General features: G+C 48.2%; 1 protein-coding gene across 1 annotated transcript in view; it reads right to left on the bottom strand.

Annotated features, from left to right (window-relative positions):
- The window catches only part of Ccnjl (cyclin J like), a 55,736-nt gene continuing 34,496 nt past the window's right edge, over positions 1–21,240 (bottom strand). The window contains exons 4-6 of the mRNA XM_051167513.1: positions 5,108–5,410; positions 3,185–3,344; positions 1–897 (exon numbers count right to left, since the gene is read on the bottom strand). Coding sequence (XP_051023470.1) covers positions 471–897; positions 3,185–3,344; positions 5,108–5,410 — 890 coding nt within the window. The 3' untranslated portion in view covers positions 1–470. The remainder of the gene's footprint in view (positions 898–3,184; positions 3,345–5,107; positions 5,411–21,240) is intronic.

The raw sequence follows: 21,240 nt of genomic DNA, 5'->3' as shown, positions 1-21,240 counted from the left end.
CATGAGGCCCTTGGTGTGAGAGAAAAACACTCAGGATAGATCTTCTAGGGACATAGAGGCGGTGCCAGGTCTTCCTTTTCAGTAGCATAGCTATGAAAAGTAGTCTTTGTAAAGCCTGGATGGGCTACTGATGTGTACAGTCCTTAAACGTCCAAGTCTCTTACCAAGTCTGATGTGTACTCTATTGGCTCCCCCAGCTCTAGGGGATGGCCACAGAGCCATGTCTTTGTCCTCCAGGCATGCTTGGAAGAGATTTCCCAGAGAGACGCTGTTGGATGAGGTATGTCCCTGGATGTTTGGGTCTGGGTTGCATTGCTTTGTTTGCTTGTTTTTAAAAAGAGCACAGACGCTCTCTCTTGAAGGGTACTAGGTTCTTTGCCTCACCTGGCTGAGCTCTGCTCTTAGGCGTGTCACGTCCACACATCCTCGGTCTGGGTCTTCCAGGATCCTCCGTGTGGTCCAAAAGTGGCCTAGCTGTCAAAACAACCTGTGGGGAACATATGGCTCCCGCTGAAGTAGCTGCTTCCGTAGGTGGCAGTAAGGCAGTGCCTGGGTTCACCCGCAATGGCCATCTGCATGCTCAGGGATGCAGGGACAGGCACAGGACACATATCCAAGGGCTGGAGGGCTGGGTATGGGGTGTGGAGGGATGGACCAGTGTCTCCTGAGAACAGAGTCCCTGAGCGGTGGGCCTGCAATGAGTCCCGATAGGCCAAGCACAAGTCCTGCGCTGGACTCTGGAATTGGGCTAGCGTTGTTGGCGGTGGCTGGCTGAGAGTCGGGTAGGCGGGTGGTTGGAACAGCACTTGGGTGGGAGCTGATGATGATGAGCCAGGCACCACGGCCAGCGCCTGGCTCTTGACTGCAACGGCATCCTTGAGGACATTGTCATATGCTCTGAAAGGAAAAGGCTCAAGTAAGTCTTGTTGGTCAAAGGTCACTAGACACCTGCTTACCAGCCTCAGTAAGGAGAACTGGGAGAGCCGTCCACAGTGCCATCTTTGAGGGCTAGCTACAACACAGCCTCGGCTATTCACCAACTAGACTCAGGCCCCAGGTCTCAGCTTGGAGCTGCTTCTGTCACAAAACCCCTCTGATCCTGTGCAACATCAGCCAAACTTGTCCATGCAGCCCTGGTACCCACACATCCTGGCTGGTAAAGCTAATTTGGGTCCCACCTGCTCTGTTCACTCTTGTACCCCAAAACCATTGTTCCTTCCTAAGTCCTTCCAGTCCAGCTCTTTCCCCAGCTGGCTGAATCTTCAGCAAACAGAGACTGAGAAAATTGTGGGTCTGAAAGACTTCATTTAAAAAAAAAAAATGTTTTATTTATTTATTATGTATACAATGTTCTGCCCACCAGAAGAGGGCACCAGATCTCATTATAGATGACCATGAGCCACCATGTGGTTGCTGGGAATTGAACTCAAGACCTCTGAAAGAGCAGACAGTGCTTTTAAACTCTGAGCCATCTCTCCAGCCCCCTGGAAACACTTCATTTGAAAAGCGGACACACAGTGGGTACTTGTTTGTTTATTTTCCCCCATCTCAAACAAACAAAGCTTTTGAGAAAGTCAAAGCAATTAGAGGTATTTGTAAGAAAGAAGCCTATGGAGTCTGCAACATATTATTATTATTATTATTATTATTCTAATGAGGATTTCCCAGGGAGACAGCCAGAAAAGAGTAGCAGGGTTGGCCTGGTGGATGGTACTAGAGTAGCCATCAATACTCAAAACAGGCTGTGTTCTGACTCTGGGACCTTTTTGTTTGTTTGTTTGTTTTATTATTATTTTGGGGTTTTGTTTTGTTTTGTTTTTCAAGACAGGGTTTCACTGGGTAGCCTTGGCTGTCCTAGACTCACTTTGTACACCAGGCTGGCCTCAAACTCACAGTGATCTACCTGCCTCTGCCTCCCGAGTGCTAGGAGTAAAGGTGTGCACCACCATGCCCGGCTCTATTTTGGATTTTTTGAGACAAGATCTTGCTGTCCTGGAACTCTCTCTATAGACCAGGCTGGCCTCGAACTCAAAGATCCACTTGCCTCTGCTGGGATTAAAGGTGTGTGCCACCACTACCTGGCTTGACTTGGGGACTTCTAAAAGCATATGATTCAGGGCACGGACTGGGGAGCAGGGCTGATGTTTCAGAGTGTGGAACCATAGCCCAGCAAAACTGCTGGCATTGGGACACTGAGAGGTGGCTCTTTGGGGACTGAAGGACTTCTGCCACCCAGACGCTGGTCAGTCAGACCAGCACACAGGGGTTGTCACTACCTGCTGGCAGAAGAAGGAGTTGACTAGAGGTAGCTATTCAAGGGATGTTCTGTGCAGTCTGACCTCCTCCTGGCAGCCATTATAGACCTCTTTGGCTGCTGATCTCTATTTCACAGTGTTAGATCTAAGATGACTCTTGGCCCTTTAAAAGAGTCTGTGACCTCTTAGATGAAGCCACTCTAGATTTAGTTGGCTAAGTGTTCAACTTTGTGGCTTGCCTGAGGAGAGGAGCTCATGAGAGAATGAATTCATGATCACTCACAAAATCACACTGGGTCTTAGGCCAATTAGCCCAGACAGGATGGAGTTCCATTGATGGAGTACTTGCCTAGCAGGCATAAAGCCGAGTTTGACCCCTACTGCTAAATCAACTGGGCATGGTGGCACATACCTACAACACCAGCACTAGGAGCCAGAGGCAGGAAGACTGACCACAGAGGGAGATTGAGGTTAGCCTGGGCTACATGACACCCTGTCTCAATAACAAAATACAACAATAACGTAAGTCCAGACATATAGGAGCAGGTGCCCCTAGCCTCACTCCTCTTTTCTCTCATTCTCCAAACTTAAAAATTCAAAACAGCCAACTCTCTCAGCCACAGAGTCTCACTGTTTATCTTAGGCTGGCCTCCAGCTTTCGACTCTCTTTCTTCAGTTTCCCAAGCGTACAGCTTCCCAAGATTACAGTTCAAATCACCATACCCCATTTTCCAAATATCACTGTGTCAGGAGCCACTCTGCTCATTTTACACACAACACTTTATGGGGGTGGCGGTGGGGATGGGGGTCGGAGGAGAGGAACAACCATCTGTCCTAGACTTGGGAAATCCTCCCTGACCTGAGTGGGGCCCCAAGGCCAAATAGAAGGTCAATAATTGAGAAACTTCGCTAACCAGAAGAGGACTTACACCAGCAGGATTTCGATACATGTGCTGAGATGCTCCAGGGAGTAGCTTGAGACCCTCTGCAGGTCTCTGGTCCAGTAGGGAGAGAGTTGCAGGCAGATCCTGGAGGCCCCAACACAGGCTGCAGCGACCACAGAAGGCTGGAATTTGTAAAATATATGATCTGAAAGAGAATTGCAGAGGATGTTAGCCATGGAAAGTCTCCCCATGGGGTCTCCTGCTTTAGCCTGCCAAAGACCAGGCAAATGAACCATCGGTTCAAGGGCTTTGCAGCGCCGGCTTTTTACAAATGATGAAGTGATTTCACTTCTTGAGTATAACTTTCCTCGTTTGTAAAATGGGGGTGACTGAAGTGACTTTGAAAGGGCTCTGTCTTAGTTACGATTACTATTTCTGTGGTGAAACACCAGGATCAAAGCAACTTGGGCACGGAAAAGTTTGGCTTACACGTCCTCACTCACAGTCCACTTAAGGATGTCAAGACAGGAACTCAAACAGGGCAGGAACCTGGAAGCAGGAGCTGATGCAGAGGCCACGGAGGGGTGCTGCTGACTGGCTTGCTCAGCCTGCTTTCTCACAGAACCTAGGAACACCAGCCCAGGGATGGCACTACCCACAAGAGGCTGGGCCCGCCAGTATTAATCTCTAATTAAGAAAATTCTCTACAGGCTTGCCTACAGCCCCATCTTACGGAGGTGTTTTCTCAATTGTGGTTCCCTTCTCTCAGACGACTTTAGCTTGTGTCGAGTTGACATAAAACTAGCCAGCACAGGGTCACCGTGAAGTTCAAATGCATTAATGTACACCAAAATTTATAGCAAGGTATGCAGCAAGGGCTCAACTGATGCCTAATAGTCCAAAAATCACTGATATCCTCACTCTGGGCTATTTTGTCTTATGGTGTGTCACACTGTTCAGGTGTCTGAATAGTTTTTTTGACCAACATCCTACCCAACACGTAGATCTAGGAATCTGTTTTGGGAGGGGGGAGTGGGTCAGCAGAAATGGCTCAGCTTTAAAGAGCCTTTACTCCACAATCCCAGTACCCACATAACAAGTTGGGCATCCTGCCATTTCCTTCAACTCCAACTCTGATGAGGGCAGGAACAGGAAGAACACTGTGGTTTGCTGGTTTCTAGCCTAGCTCAGAGCATATCTCAGGTTCAGGAGATCGTCTTAGAGGAATAGGTAGAGAGAATGCTGGGCCTGTTGCCCTCTTTCAGCTTCTGTACATGGGTAGCATGTGTTTTTTTGTATGTGTGGGTGCATGTTTACAGGTATATATGAGGTCAACCTCAGGTCTTGTTCCTTGGGAACCATCTACCTTACTCTTTGAGATAGGGTCTCACACTGGGACCTGGGGCTCAGTGCTTACGCTGCTGGCTAGCTAGCAAGCACCTAAGATTCTCCTGTCTTTGCCTTCCTATCTCTGGGATGGCAGGTGCGTACGTCACTGCGTCTGGCTTTCTATGGGGGTTCTGATGCCTGAACTTAGAATTCCTTATGCTTTCACAGCAAACACATTCTTAACTGTGCTATCTTCCCAACTCCCCATACAAGCCAACTCATGTGGATGTGAATACTGTCACCAACCCTGACCCTAGTTAATCTGTGTGATGACAGTTCTTTGGGAATGAGCTACTTGTGAGTTTGTGTGACTTAAATCACCTGAAAGGCTCCAGATTCCCAAAAAAAACTGCCCAGGTGAGTTGCCGGTCTCTTGGTCCTGGTGGCTTTTGGGTAAGCTGCCATTTTGTTTCTGTGTTGTCCTATGACACTAGGTATAACACCTCTGGCAAGGTGGGAGTGGTATTGCTGTGGGGGGTCCTAGGCATAAAGGAAGGCCCTCTCTGAATGAAACCCATCGACCCACCTGATCCCCAGCCCTGTGCGCCTCCCTCACCCCCACTGCCTCTGTGTCCTCACCTTGTAGGGTAACTTCCAGGAAGTAGTGGGCATACTCCTTGAGGCACTCTTTGGTCTTTCGGAGGCAGGTGGTGGGCCAGGTGTGGCAGTGGTGGTCCTTCTGGCTGACAGAGGCCAAGAGGTAGTAGTCCAGAAAGTGGGCGGGCGTGGGCAGGCAGAGGTCCCAGCCGAAAGCCTCCAGGAGCAGAAGTTCTGTAGTCAGCAGCTCCTTCTTGGTGAGGGAAAAGTTCTGGCTGCTCAGGATCCTCGTACTGTTTATCTGGTCCAACTTGGGCACGCGGTCTTCCCGGTCCTCAAACTTACCTACGACAGGACAGAGGCAGGATTTACTGGAGGCAACTGAACCTTAGTGAGGCAGAAGATTCTTCCCTAGACCTGGGTGGTGTTGGCAGAATGGACAGAAAGCAACAGGTAGGAGGGGCTCCTTGGGAACAAAAGGACACATTTGGATCTCAAATCCCCAGGCCATCATCACTTCCTGCTGTGTGATTATGGATCAGGGGCCTCAGTCCCTCTGTAGCCCCAACTCCAAGGGGGATCTGATGGCTTAATAAGGCTTTTGCTTGAGTCCACAAGAAAATGCACACTAAAGCTCAGACAGATGCTTAGAGCAGCATCATAAAGATGCTGGAGAGGAGTCAGGAGCTGCCTTTGGGTTCTGGAGAAGAGGGTCCCATACTCTGTCTGGCCCTCACCAATGCAGGCAGAACCAATCCAGGCCTTGTACATCTGACGCCATCTGTCTGGGTGTGGCAGGCCTTGTCCACAGCTCTCCGTTGTCCTGTATGGACCTCATATTATAGCCATGTTAGTTTTAGTTTGGGTTGCCTTGGAAACTGGGTTGCTTGAAGGTGAATTCAGAAGAGACTGGTAAATTGGGGAAGGAAAGAGGGAAAGGAAGACAGCATCCTCCTTCCGCTTCCCCCCAAAATCATTAGAAGGTGCTGCTGTGGACAACATGCCTGCCCACAGACCAAGGGATTCTGACAAGTGGTTAAAAATGCAGGCTTTAGGCCTTGGCTTACACCCTCAACAGCCAGAAACAAGGGCTTCTCCTGTGCTGAGGGTCAAAGCTGGAAGCTATTGGGGGACATGACAGGTCTACTTTATGAGGCTCTGCAGAATGGAGACCTCTAGACCTAGCACTCCTTTCTGGGGATCCCTCTTCACATCTGGCAGTGGACCCCATCACTGGCAGTTCTTTGAAAGCACCATGTCCGGGCCTTGTCTGCACAGCTTTGGAGCCCGAATGGCCTTCTCCCTCTCCCCTCAGCCAAGGCTGATGCATCCTTCACTTCCAAGTTACTGCCTCGGGTAAGCCTTCCCCAATTGAGCCCCTTGAGGGCCAGCCTGGCTCCAAACAGCCTCATAGGGTGTGGAGCAGCTGCTGAACAAACGTGTTGGGAAAGGCACAGGTGCCCTTGCATACCTGCTCACGGCTGTGGCAACTGACTCTCTGACCCAACCAGTCACCAGCTTTTCCGTCTCTCCAGAAAGGTAGGAAGTGCCCACCCGTGGCTGCTCGGCAGACACATGCATTCTAAATGCAAGGATTTGCCAATGGCAAAGTGAAATGAAGCTCTGGGAAGCCTAGGGTCTGTCTCATTAGGGAGGCAGCCCTTAAAGAGGGGAAAGACGGACTCAGGAGCAGGGCGAAAGCAAAGACCTCTCTGGGGAGGGGCAATCTCCTTCCAATGCTCAGCTTGTGCTGCCATGGTGCTGCCTGCAGAGTGTGCGGCCTCCATGGAGAGCGGGGACAGCTAAGCACAAGGACAGCTAAGCACAAGGACAAACTGTCCAAGGGGAAGAGTTCTTCTTTTATGGCTGGTATCTGGGCCCTACAGGTGTTTGCAGCTTCAGATCCAGGCCCTTCCCCTCGCCAGCAGGTTGTAGCTCTGGGGGCCAGACCGGGGGGGCGGGGGGGGGGGGCGACCGATGATCCTTCTCTGTGGAGTGCTCTTTAATGCTCTCACTTATCCTAAGTCCTTCAACGCTTAGTTGAAAAGCCATGTTAACATGGCTGCCACTTGGTTCTAAGACCTCCTGGAAAAATGAGTAGATGGGTGGTTCTGCTCTCTAGCCACTGGAATTTTATACTATTTGTAGTTTCTCTGGGGAGTTTAAATCTCCTATGTTTTCCTCCAATGACCATATATTTACTTAACTTTTTAAGTTTTTTAAATTTTCTTTTAAAGAAAATAAGAAACTTTAATGAATTTAAGATTCTTTTAGAGAAGTTTGATTAGTTGTTTTTTGTTGTTGTTGTTGTTTGTTTGTTTGTACTGTTTTAAGACAGAGTCTTATTATGTAGAGCTCTGGCTGGCCTGGAACTCACAGACATCCACCTACCTCTGCTGCCCAGGTGCAGGGATTAAAGGTGTACACCATCATACTCTGCTTTTTAGTAATTTTAAGTGTATGTGTGTGAACATGACTGCAAATGCTCTCAGGGGCCAAAGCGTATCAGATCCCCTGAGCTGTTAAAAGGTGGTTGTGGGTTCTGGAAACCAGTCATCTGACAAGAACATCTCATGCTTTTAAGTACTGAGCCATCTTTCCAGTGCCTGACTCCCTTTTAAGACAAGTCTACTCAGTAATTACAACAGTGCAGTAGGTAAGATCATATATTTTAATTAATTAATTAATTAATTAATTAACTTATTTTTTGTTTTTTTGAGACAGAGTTTGTCTGAGTAGCCTTGGCTGTCCTGTACTCATTTTGTAGACCAGGCTGGCCTGGAACTCACAGTGATCCACCTGTCTCTGCCTCCCAAGTGCTGGGATTAAAGGCATGTGCCGCCACGCCCAGCTAAGATCATATATTTTAAATAATCATTAAAAGGTACCATTTTTTTCTCCCAAATTGCCCAGCTTTTCCTGACCTTATACAAAATTGAGCTACTCTTTTTCACATACCCTAAATAGATATGAAAACTCCCCCACCCCCAATTTGGTGCTGGTGACTGAATTTTCCTCTTCCCCAAAAGAAGGAAAGTGCTCTACCACTAAGCTACACCCTGGTCCCCATTGAGGTTTTGTTTTTTGTTTTTTGTTTTGTTTTTTTTTTTTAAGGAGGCAGGAGGAGGTTCCTAGCCCAGGCAGGATTGTACACTGTACTGAGGGTGGCCCTGAGACCCTGGAGCAGCATCCCTGGCCGCCAGCCATCTATCTAGAGGAACCAGTTGATGTTCAATGAGATTAGTCTCCTCTGCCCCTCCCAGCTTTTCTTTTTTTTTTTTATTTTTTATTTTTTATTTTTTATTTTTTTATTTTTTTTATTTTCTTTTTTTTCCTCCCAGCTTTTCAAACCTTTCAGAACCTCGGGAGAATTAACCCCCAAAGGAGGGGTCACAGCCTACTGAGAAAGGATCTCACTTTCCTGGCTCCCTCTGCTCCACATACTTGCAGGGGAGGCCTCTTGGGGACCCTCCACACTGCAGGCTGCAGCCAGGCAGGGCTGGGCCGGAATCCTCAATGAGTTTGCTAGGTGCAGGCAGCACGAAACTCTCCAGGCTGTTCTTTTGTTTATAGTGAGGAATACACCCCATGTGGAAAGAGAAAGATCCTGTAGACGGAAAGCGCTTCTGTGGCACCCAGTACACAGAATGCACTCCAGGCTGAGTCCTCAAAGGAACCCTAAGTACCCCCAAAACAAGCCTGTGAGAGATGTGGTCTCTGTCCTCCCCACTCCTCTTTGTTGCCCACAATGACTTCAGCTTACACATTGTTTACACACACACACACACACACACACACACACACACACACCCCGGCAGCCAGGAATGGTTTTATGAGTTTCCTAAAGTCACACGTGTCCAGCAGACATTCCCTCCCCTCCTCCCACAGTCTTAAGTGGTCTAGCCCTTTGTCCCCAGTGCTTCCACCAAGCACCATTATACTTAGCTGCTTCCTCTTTATGGGCAAAATGAACGGAAAACCGTTGGCTGTAAGTCTTCAGGGCTGCTCCCAGAGGGATGCTGGGACACAAAAGGGAGTCAGACAAAGGCCAGTCTCTCCCCAACTTCCCTGGTGCACTTTTAATTTTGAAAGTCTTTTAGTCAATAGAAATCAGAGAGTGAGGAACACACCTGACTTGCCATCCACAGTCCCCAGCTGCAGACACATGGCTCATACTTAGGCTGTGTGTTACACATAAATATTGTCTTTGCAGGTTTCAGATGGGATATGCCACCACCTCTATATTCGCACCCACTTCTAAAAACATCTTTCTACAAATAGTAAGAGATTAATAGCTGTGATTTACCACCACCAATGCAATAACCTGTTTTTTGTTTTTGAGACAGAGTCTCCTGCAGCCCAGGATGGCGTCAAACTCACTATGTCATTGAGGCTGCCCTTGAATTCGGGTCCTCTTGCCTCTGCTTCCCAAGTGCTGGGATTACCAGCCTGTGTGCAAGAATGGGCTAATGTTCAGTCGATATTTGACTTGTTCCGGGGTTCTGAAAACACATTTACTTTCCTGCTTGGTTTTGGATCCCAGAGCCAAACACAAGGAGCCTAGAATCTTTTCAGTCTTATTTCTTAGTGTTTTGGGAACACCCAAAGTCCAGCTAGCTTTTGAAATGTTCCCTCTTCTTGACAGGCTGGATTGTTTCCTTGCGGTTAGACACAGTTTGAACAGTGTGCAGGAAAAGCACAGAGCTGATGCCCAGTCCTCCGTGCTGGATCATGCTGAGGTTTACAGTCGATGTATCTCAGTACCAGAGAGGTCAGGCTGTCCAAGTGACCTGTAAAGCGAAGGTGACAGAATGTCCTGCTTCCCAACAACACCTTCTCACTGGCTTGTCATCCGTGGAGGATGTTTCCCTCAATAAACGGTTACACTGAAGCAAAAAAAGATAGTTTGCAAATGCTGTCACTGTATAGACATTTTTCTTTTTAATTTTCTCCAATTTTGATGGCCGAGTCCTCTTAACACCTTTTTTTGTTTGTTGGTTTGTTTGTTTTGCCTTCCTCCCCCTCTGTGCAGTCCTGGCTATCCTGGAACTCACTTTATAATCCAGGCTGGCCTCAAACTCAGAGATTTGTCTGCCTCTCCTAGGACTGAATGTGTGCCACCACCGACTGGCTGACACTTTTCTAATATTAAAAACAACCATGAACTTATAGAAGGACTCACAATGGCTCCCAGAGGCCAGGTACCTTGTATATCCCATTTGTATACCTGGCTACTTAAGTGGCAACCCCAAGTCTTGTGTACAAAGAGTAGGTCACACTAGTGGACTAACCCATCTAAACCTCCTACTCCACTAAAAAAGTATTTACTTCTTCTAAGACAGAGTCTCTTAACCTAAACTAGCCTGGAGCTCATTGTATATCCCAAGCTTCATATTCATGGCAATTCCCCTGTCTCAGCCTCCCAAGTGTTGGGATTGTAAATGTGAATCATTACACCTGGATTTGCTTAAACTCATTTTAAAGTCATTTAACTTGTACATATGAATGTACATGCCTGGTACCCTTGCAAATCAGAAGAAGGCATTAGATACTCTGGAACTGGAATTACAGATGGTTGCTAGCCACCATGTGGGTGCTGGGAACCAAACCTAGGTCCTCGGCAAGAGCAACAGTGCTCTTAAGTACAGAGCTATCTCTCCAGCTCCACTGACTCTGAACACTATAGGCCTCTGTGGTGAAACATTATAGATCCAGCTTGAGGCTACTTTGGCTTTCCTACCCTCCCTCCTCCCCTGGGGGGCTAGTGTGAGACAAGGTCCCTCTGCTGGGGGGCTGGTGTGAGGCAGAGTCCCTTTCCTGGGGGGGCTGATGTGAGACAAGGTCCCTCCCCTAGGGTGCTGGTGTGAGACAAGGTCCCTCCCCTGGGGTGCTGGTGTAACCTGGGGGGCTGGTGTGAGGCAGGGTCCCTCCCATGGGGGCTGGTGTGAGGCAGGGTCTTGGTACACAGCCCAAGCCTCGAGCTCTCAGCAGTTCTCAGGCATCAGTCTCCTGAATCCTGTGCTTATGGAGTTGGGGGGATCTCTCTCTCCTTCACACTCTTCCTTCCTTTGTGTGTGTGTGTGTGTGTGTGTGTGTGTGTGTGTGTGTGTGTGTGTGTGTGTGTTTCACAAATGCTTGTAGAGGCCCAGAGCCTTTACACATTGAGCCATCTCTCTACCACTAGCTTTTCCTTTCAGAGAGGGTAAAAAAAAAAAAAAAAAAAAAGACTGTGGTTACAAACTAAAAACCACACAACAGGAAATTTACCATTTTAAAATGTACTTACTGTTTAGTGACAGTATGTACTTGACAATGGCTGTAGCCATCCCCACCACACACATCTCCTGAACCTAGCATCTTGCAAATATGAAACTCTGCCCTCATGAAACACTAACTCCCAATTTCTGCCCACCTCAGGCCTGGCAATGACCATTCTTTCTGTCTGTATGAGTGGGGCTTCCCTGAAGACTGGCTAGTCTGTTCCTACCTACTTGTCCTGGCAATTGAGCAACAAGGCCGACCAGAGATTCTGGTCTGAATTAGAGACAAGAGAAGTAACATTGTAAACTGCTGCTCAAAAAGTAACCTGCCTCCTTACCCTTAAAAAAAAAAGTATGAGCCAGGAGTGATGGCGCACTCCTTTAATACCAGCACTTGGGAGGCAGAGGCAGGTGGATCTCTGTGAGTTCGAGGCCAGCCTGGTCTACAAAATGAGTCCAGGACAACCAGGGATACAGAGAAACCCTGTCTTGAAACTCCCCCACACCCCCAAAATTATGATATAGGAACAAAAACAGGAAGGAAAGACAGCATTGCGATAACCCCTGTGAATGCATTACTTAGCTCCAATATCATGCTATCTACATTGCCTCTAAAAGAGACATTTTTAAGTTTTATTTTACTTTACATGTATGAATACTTTGCCTGTAGGTATGTATGTGCATTACAGATCAGAAGATGGCATAGGATCTCCTGGAATAGGAGTCACCATGTAGGTGCAGGGAACTGAACCCAGGTCCTGTACAAAAGGAGCCATCTCGTCTCTCCAGCCTCGACCCCCAACCAATTTTTTTTTTTAATTTTACATTTTGGTGTTTGGGTCTACATGAGGGAGTTGGATCCACTGGAATCTGAGTTACAGACAGTAGTGAGCTATCATGTGGGTGCTGGGAATTGAGCCTGGGTCCTCTGGAAGAGCAGCCAATGCTCTTAACCCCTGAGCCATCTCTCTGGCTCCTACCTCCCCAAATTCACAAAACACAAACCTAGACTGAGGGTCTAAGAAGCTTCAGAGACTGGCCTATCTCTATGCCCAGGCTCCAGCCCTGTCCCTTCCTCAAGTGCTCAGGACATAGGCAGTTAAGCCCCAGCATTCTTTTCCAATTAGTTACTTAATTTATTTATTTATTCACTTTACATCCCGACCATAGCCCCATCCCTCCTCTGCTCCCAGCTCCACTATGCCTGCCTCTTCCCTTATGCCCTGCCCCTATTCCTCAGAAAAGGGAGCCCACCCCCACCCCAGCTCATCAGCTCACGTCAGGACTCTGAATCTTCCCCCTGTGACCCAGCAAAGCAGTCCCACTGGGGGAAGTGATCAAAAAACAGGCAACAGAGTCCATGTCAGAGACAGCTCTGCTCGCCTTACTAAAGGACCCATCGGCTACGTATGTGTAGGGAGCCTAGGTCCCATCCATGCACAGTCCTCGATTGGTGCTTCAGTCTCCACAAGCCCCTCTGAGCCCTGGTGAGTTGGCTCTGTTGGTCTTCTTGTGGAGCTCTTGTCACCTCTTGGTCCCCATTTTTTTTTCCCCACTGAAGAGGTTTATTAGGGGAATACAGAGACAGTCTCTGAAGACACAGGAGGGAAGAGAGAGAGCATCTCTAGGTCCTTTTAGCCTTCCCCCCACTTTTACACAACTCCCTGTATATTGCCCAATGTTTGGTTGTGAGTTTCAGCATCTGTTTAGTGCTGCTGTGGGTTTGTTTTTTTTTTTTAATGGTTGGCAGGATGTCAGGCTCCCTCAAGGTTCCTGCTGCCCATTCAGGTGCAAAGCCTAGGCTAAGAGTAGGCCAAAGTTTCTTGGCTAAAAAGAATCGGGTTTTAAAGCATTAACACCTGGCAACACCTCTGAACACAAAACCGCTTGCCATTAGGAATGCTGTTCATGGGCTGGAGAGATGCCTCAGTGGGTAAGAGCTGTTCTTCCTAGAGGTTCTGAGTTCAATTCCCGGCCACCACATGGTGGCTCACAACCATCTATAATGAGATCTATTATACACACTCTTCTGGCCTGCAGGTGAACATGGAGGCAGAGTACTGTATACAATGTAAATAAATAAATCTTAAAAAAAAAAAAAAAAGGAATGCTGTTAATTTTTAAAAAACCAAAACAAACAAACAAACAAACAAAAACAAAAAACTTTCTCCACTCATCTGAAAACAAGAACCATCCCTAGATCAAGAGTTGAGACTCTGTGGCCATGGTAGCAGCCAGTTGCCTCCCACCCGACTTGGTGTTGGCTGAGGGCAATAAGGAGCTGGGTCAGAGGACAAAAAGCTGCTCCACTGTCATCCTGGCTTTGTCTCATGCCCACGTGGATCCTGCCATCTTCCCAGGTAAATGTGGGAAACGCCAGGTAGAAGAGGCAGGTACCATGCGTGGAAAGAGCACTTGCTACTCTTGCAGGGGACTTGGGTGGAAAGTTTTCTTCCAGGTCGTAGCCCTTGCCAGGGAGAGCGAGGGCAGGATCCCAGGCCAAGCATGGCAGGCTCACAAGAGATCTCTGAGGTATCAATTCTTTTTTTTCTTTCTCTCAGATTCCACCCTCCACAAAGAGGAGAGACGTGGCCCCCAGGAGGGGGTTACAATTCAGCCAGCTTTATTTACAGCAGTGGAACCAGTGGCCAGGGAGGACTATGATTCTCAAGGAGACCTTCCCTTGAGGCTCAAGTTTCCTGTCCCCGCTCAGTTATCTTTGTGCGAATTTGAACAATTGAGCTGATGCCTCACAGGGCAGGAGAGAGGGCTCAAGGGACATCCCAGAGAACATAGCAGATAAAGGAACGCCTGGCACATGGGAAGTGCCCATAAGTGGTAGCAGCTGCTGCTGTATTATTTACAGAATATATGATATTCTTTTTTCTTTCCTTCTTTTTATTTTTCATAAACCCAGCAACTTTAAGAGTCCTGTCAGTTGGGCACAGATGAGCTGTTGGCATGGTGCTAATGTCAGAAGATATTTTCTTGAAGGTTCTGAAAAGGGGTGGAAATCATCCCAACCAAAGAGAGCTTCAACTCCATCCCACTGCACAAGCTGTGCTGAGTGTGGAGAGTGGACACTCCAATGCCCAACCTCCTCCCTCAGGTATGGCATCTTGAACTCAGCCAGCTGGTTACAATCCGAAGAGGGTAGAAGTGAGATAAAGGGCAGTGTAGTGTTAGAATCTTTCCCCAGATACCATGTCTCCTCAGGGATGGGATTTCTCCCAGCTGGTTAGAGGAAGAGACAGAGAATCTGCCCACTAAGCTATGAGCTATGGGAGGTGGGCACTTGGTTCTCAGCTGCACCCTAGACTGTGGGGCAGGAGCAATATGAGATCCCCGCACCACACCTGGCTGGCCTGCAACCAAGCAGGATTAACACTGGCTGCTTGCTGCATGAGGCCCAGGGCACACGTCCACCATGAAAAACACCAGAACACAGGTTCTGGGCTAAGGATAAAACTCATCAGATAGCTCTAGTTTTCTTTCATAAATGAGCAAATGGCTCCAAAGTTTAGAACTTCCTATACCACAAGCATGGACCTCCTGCACACGGTCCCAGGGCAACCCCCAGTTGTTGAGGATGACCCTGTGGGCATGAGGCCAGCGGCAGACTCTTCCTGTCTAGCCTACCCTGTTGCTCCACAAACATTTTCCTCTTCAATTTCATTTATTCTAAGTGAGCTACTGGATTCCAGAGCCTCTCTAGGGAAGACTATATGATGCTGCTCTTTCTATGAACAATAGAATTTAAATCAAAAGGGTGACGCACTACCAAGATGCCTTCTGGTGTGAAGGCATCCTTCAGCTCTCCTAAAAAACACGCAGGCAAACAACCCCAGCCTTTTAGGCTTTTTGTAGTAGGAAGGGTACTTCCTACTCTTCCTCAAGGGGGCAGGGCACAAGAAGTGTCTTCCAGGAACTGGGACACAGATGGAACACTATGGCCAAGAAGCTGATCAGACAGTAGCCCGGAAGCCACCCGAGGACATCATCCTCTGACGAGATTGCTGACCACTTAGCACGGCACAGAGGTCAGAATGCGCTGAGGACAGCCATGACTAGATCTCAGAGGCTCAACCACGTCACTTACGGGCATATAATCTGGGTTGAATCTCAACTTCCTGGGTCTACGCTTCCTGGCCTGTGACATGGGAATAACAGGTTGAGTTGGGGTGGCATGGTGGGTTAGTGAGCTCAGAATGGTGCCCTTTCTAGACCCCGCTTCATCCCGAATGAATCCCATCTTCAGTTACAGATACAGGGACGGGGTTCTGGATGGACCTTGGCAAAATGGACAGAGAAAGACAGAGAGAACCCCCGCTCTACACCAGTTTAATGGTCTGTAGGAAAGACAGGAGGCTGTGACAACTACAGGCGTGGGGACCCAGGCAGCACCCAACCCCATGCTCCAATGGGCCTGCTGCAGCTGGGCACAAGATCTCTGGTGTTTATAAAGATGCTGAGGTTAGGGATGTCCTGGAGGAACCAACCTCACTATCAGCAATCCTTGGGCTTTGGAGCCCTGGGCGGCGTATCTGGCATGAAAGTGGATTTGGGACCCCTGGCTGGCTGGGTTGCCTCCTCCCTCAGAAAGAGAGAGAAAACTCCCTTCCTCTCCCCCAGGTCTCTTAAAAGCAAAGCCATTCTGTCGATGGCTGTCTCCTGCATGCATGTGCACACAGCAGGCTGGGTAAATAATGCATGAATGGACCCAGGGACGGATGGGCGGAGGACTGCGAGCAAGCATGTTTCCGATGGCCTGAATCAATTCCTGAGTCCAGTTTGGAGCAGAGCTGAAAGTGAGGCTGTGACTGGCTGTTTTCTTCTAGAGGAAATTGTGGAAATACCTCCCAGGGCTGGTGGTGGCATCCAGCCAGCTGGGTCACACACAGGCTTCCCTTCTCACTGCGAGGACCGTCCGCTGCCTCAGGGTGCAGAAATAGAAGTGATGACTTCACAGGGTGGCTTCGGCCAATGCCTGGTTCCATTGTGTCTCACTCTGTGAGTGACCCAAATAACTCTACTGACTGAAATCTAGGATTGTGGGACAGGAGCTATGTGTCACGTGCATGGCTGGCGAGGATGGAGTAAGTGCTCTGTGCGGAAGAACAGAGTCCCAGCACAAATGAAGCTCTTTTAATGATTGCTGAGTAAAAAGCCCATTCCCATTTGCGGGGGCCTACCTCTGGACTAGGTCAGATGGAGCTGTTGCTAAGGAACAGCAAGCCAAGTTGCGGGGCCAAAAGTGCAGGAACCAGAGGCCCTGGATCCTTTGTTTCAGCATGTGCTGGGAGCAGAAAGAAGAAACAAGATGGGCAACATGGCCACTGGGTGGTTAGGTAAAGAACCACTTTCAGACACAGGGACAGTCCTGAGGGCTGATGCAATTCTCCACTCAGTGTGGTCTGAGGACTCAAGAGCTTGCACAACCTGTCTGCTGACTTGTGTCTTCCTGGTACCACCAAGCACAGAGGTGATGGGGTGAAAGGCAAAGGGTGTAGGCTGAGACCTACACACTACTCAGCCATCCCAATGCAATTCCTTAGTCTCCATCCTCTCTTCCTAGGTATTTCCTTTTTTAGAAAAGTTACTTATTTCTTGGGCCTTAGTTTCCACCTCTGTTTAGTAGGGAACTAACACTTACCACCTTAGGGTTTGTTTTGGGAATTAAATGAGTAAAAATGTATAAAAAAAATAAAAATTTCATGTAATATATAAACTCTCAATAAACACTGGTGATTCCACTTATCACAGAGTGTTTTCCATCTGCTGCCACATTCTGATTATGGGGAAAATATCGTGAAGACACTTTTGTTTAAAATTTTTTTTTTGTTTTCCAAATTTCCACCCTCCCACAGAGGAAACGCATCTTCAACTCCTCAGAAGGCAAGGCACCACTGAAGGGAACCTAGACTCCAGAATTGGCAGGGTGAAACCATCAGAGAAGATTCCAGAATCTGAGTCTGCCGAGTCCAGGAATATCCTGGCAGGAATGTGCTTTTACAAGTGCCCACAAGTTGGGAGACGTCAGATTTTCCTAGAAGAGTCCCAGAAACCCCACCATGCCGGTGACAAAGAGGAGACTTTTCCTGTCTAGACATCAAAATGCTTGTAATTAAAATTAAGACATGAAACGGGAGGGGCAACATACAGTTCCTAAAGTCAGTCTTAAAACTCTATGCTAACACAACGAGAACAGCAGCGAGCTCCCATCTCACCACCAGGCCATCATGTTTTCTTTGAGTATAAAATGGTTGTTAATACTGTTAATACAGACCAACCAAGCACACTGTTTAGGTTTATGATGGGGGCTGGGGAAAGGGAAGCTCCTGGGACCGAGGCTCACCCTTGAGGCTAAGGAGACCTCTGCCCCAAGAAGCTGAGAATCCCAGGAAGGCAAGTCCAGGAACACTCTCAACGTGGGCTTCCTGGAGAGCACAGGTTTAATAAACAAGGGCTTTAGGCTATTCTTTCAAGATATCAGCAGGAAATGGGAGAGTGGGGCGGTGGGGGAGGGAGTGGCTTAGCGATATGTTGAATGTTTAGCATCTGGAGGTCCTGGGTTTGATCCCAAGCCCTCAAAACAAAAGAATAGGCAGAAGGCAGTCTTGGCGTTAGTAAGGCGCACAATGTGGTGAACATGCCAGTGTTTGGGACTGGAAAAGTGCCAAGAGCACTAACTGCCCTTCCAGAGCACTGGGTTCAATTCCCAACAGCCCACCACTGTCGGTAGCTCTAGTTCTAGGCTATCTGAAACATTCTTTACATTAAAAACAAAACAAAACAAAAAAAAAAAACATTTATTTATTTTATGAGTGTTTTACCTGCATGTACGTATGTGCATCCTGTATGTGCCTGGTGCCTGAGGATGTCAGAAGGGGGTGTCAGAGCCCCTAGAACAGGAGTTACAGATGTTTGTGAGCCACCATGTGGGTGCTGGGAGCCAAACCTGGATCCCCTACAAGAATGAGGGCTTTTAACCATGGAGCCATCTCTCCAGCGCCCCTGAGGCCCTGTCTTAGCCTCCCTGAGCCTGTACAGCCATACATGACACACAGAAATACAAGCAGGCAAAAAGCCCATACACGTAAAAAAACAAAACAAAACAACAACAACAACAACAACAACTTTTAAAAAGATGCATATTTTCCACAGAGGGAGAGCCTGAAACCAGTATTCTGGTACTTTCCCTGCTCATGGTGGATGCAAGGTACTTATTCCCTCAAGCAAGGATGCCTTGTCCTCTTAGGCGGGCTTACTCTTAGCACATGGTCTGTTAGTAATGCGGGCCTAAGCACGCATCTTTAGGAAAGTTTTCCAGACGATGAGCAACCTGAGGATGAGGCTCGGTTTGTTTTCTGGCCCACTCTCAGCCCATTGCCTGGCACAGGCCCACTCCCTGTCAAGCAGGGTGCATGGTAAGTGGTCTACATCCACGGGTGCCTTGGGCATCACTGCCGTTGTTCATTATCACCTCTTTAGAGTCCACAGCGTCCCCTATAGAATTTGTGTGTGTGTGTGTGTGTGTGTGTGTGTGTGTGTGTGTGTGTCCTAACATCTGTGTGAGGTGGCAGCTACTGAACACTGCATATTCAGTCAGTTCAAGCAGTTGAAATCTTTAAACTTGTCTGGTGGAGGTGGGGGGGGGGGGGGGGGGGGGCTACAAATATTCAGATTCTCAGTTCCCGGACAGACAAGTCTGGGCTCTGACCTGCTAAGGCATTTTGTACAATTTAAGAGCTTCTGGCTCAGTCAGCTGTCTGACAGGCAGCTCACACACACACAGTCCCTCCCCTGATATGGCTCCGAGGCTGCCAGGGGCAGAGATGGGAATAGGAAATGGAAAGTTGCCATGTCCCCTGCTCGCTGGGCTGTCTTATTTCAGCTGGTGCTGGGCTCTCAGCAGAGTGAGCAACCCACCGCCGCCCCCAGGCTGCATGGCCACCACCCAAATACTAGAGCAACTTTTGGGTGGCACTGGGTGAATGTGGAGGGGAAGGGGTGAAGGACAAAATATAAGCCCCCCCACGCCCGCGCCTTGTGACCCAACCCCTAAAGTGCTGAACGTTTTACAGATGTTCCCCATGGCAGGACAAAGGAGTGAAGTATTTCCTCCCAGTCACTTTTCCACGAGCTATGAGGAAAGTATTAAGTTGTTGCCTGTATTTCCAGGGTCTGTTTCCTTGCAGACTTCTGGTTTGACTCTGGCAAGAACTCTCACGTCTTAACAGAAACACTTGAAAAAAAAAAGTCCCCCATAAAAATCACCCCTTTGCCGGGCGTGGTGGCGCGTGCTTTTAAACCTAGCACTCAGAAGGCAGAGGCAGGCGGATCACTGTGTGTTAGAGGCCAGCCTGGTCTACAAAGGGAGTCCAGGCCAGGACAGCCAGGGCTACACAGAGAAACCCTGTCTTGAAAAGCCAAAAAATTAAAAATAAAATTTAAAAATTTAAAAAATAAAAGAAAATAAAATCACCCATTTGCATTCTGGTGCCTAGAATGCAGCGGTTCTCAACCTCCCTAATGCTGTGATTCTTTAATACAATTCCTCACGTGTGGTAACCTCCAACCATAAAATTATTTTCATTGTTACTTCCTAATTTTGCCAGTGTTATGAATTGTAATATAAATAATCTCATAACAGGATGTCTGATATGCGACCCCCCGTGAAAAGATCATTTGACCTCCTCCCCCAAAAGGGGCTGAAACCCACAAGTTGAGAACGGCTGCTACAATGAGAGCCTTGGAGGCATTTCAAGCATTCTTAGCTGGGGGGGGGGGGAGGGAGAGGGAGGAGCTTATGCTTAGTGCCCCCCACCTCCTTCTCCTGCCAGGATTAGTTCTTCCCAGCCTACCACAGGGGATTAAGACTGCTTTCAAGTTTCTGAAATCTTCAGCAAGATCTCCAAAGGGTGGCCCCCTCCCACTCTGTTGCCACAGCAGCAGCTCGGCAGAGGCAACAGTTACTGAATGATCAAAGCAGGGGTGGGGTGCACGCGTGAAGGAGACACTGGGGTTGTGCGAAGGTGATTTCCTGAGGGAAAGCCAGGCTTTTCCTATAATCTTCTGAGACCCTTAGGCAGGAGCCCAGCAGGCATCTGCCTTTACTGGTTTCTGCCCGAAGAGACAAGACTATTGATTTCTGCTTTAAAGAGCCCTAAAAGCAACTACTATGTTTCTATGCCTTCTCTGAGCCTCCTAGACAGGGCACGGGACAGACCAGTGCAAAATGAAAACACCACAGAGGGAGAGCCAGCCACCAGAGCACCCTGGTGAGAATCAGAGGCAGCCAGACATACCACTCAGTTTTGACAATTTATTGCTTAGGTGGAGAATTTATTGATGGGGGTGGTCCTTGCTTACAACCCTAGCACTTAGGAGGATGAAGAAGGGGGATGGGACTTGAAGCTAGTCTGGGCTATATAGCAAATTCCAAGCTAGCCTTTTCAACAGAGAAAAAAAGAATTCCTCAAAACAAGCAAGCAAGCAAGCAAGCAAGCAAGCAAAAGGATCACCTTGACCTAGCTCTCAGTTCAGTTCAAACTCTTGAACATATTTTAAAAGAATTTTTATTTTTATTTTATGAGTACAGAGTATTTGCCTATATATATGTAAGTGTACCGTGTGTGTGTGTGTGTGTGTGTGTGTGTGTGTGTGTGTGTGTGTTTGTGTGTGTGTGTGTTGGGAATTGAACCTGGGACTTCATACATAGTAGGCAAATACTCTACCACCAAGCTGTGTGTCTCCAGTCTCTCACTTGCTCTATGGCCAAAACATTATTTGTGGGACAAGACTTCCTCTTACGGACAGACTCATATAAGCATGGGATGATATGGGAAACAAGACAGTGGCTATCTCGCTATAAACAGCAGGGAAAAAAGTGGACGCCAGGCTGAAGTTCCATCA

This window comes from Acomys russatus, chromosome 25 (assembly GCF_903995435.1).
Source record: "Acomys russatus chromosome 25, mAcoRus1.1, whole genome shotgun sequence".
NCBI lineage: Eukaryota > Metazoa > Chordata > Mammalia > Rodentia > Muridae > Acomys > Acomys russatus.
This window is presented reverse-complemented; position numbering and strand designations above follow the sequence as displayed.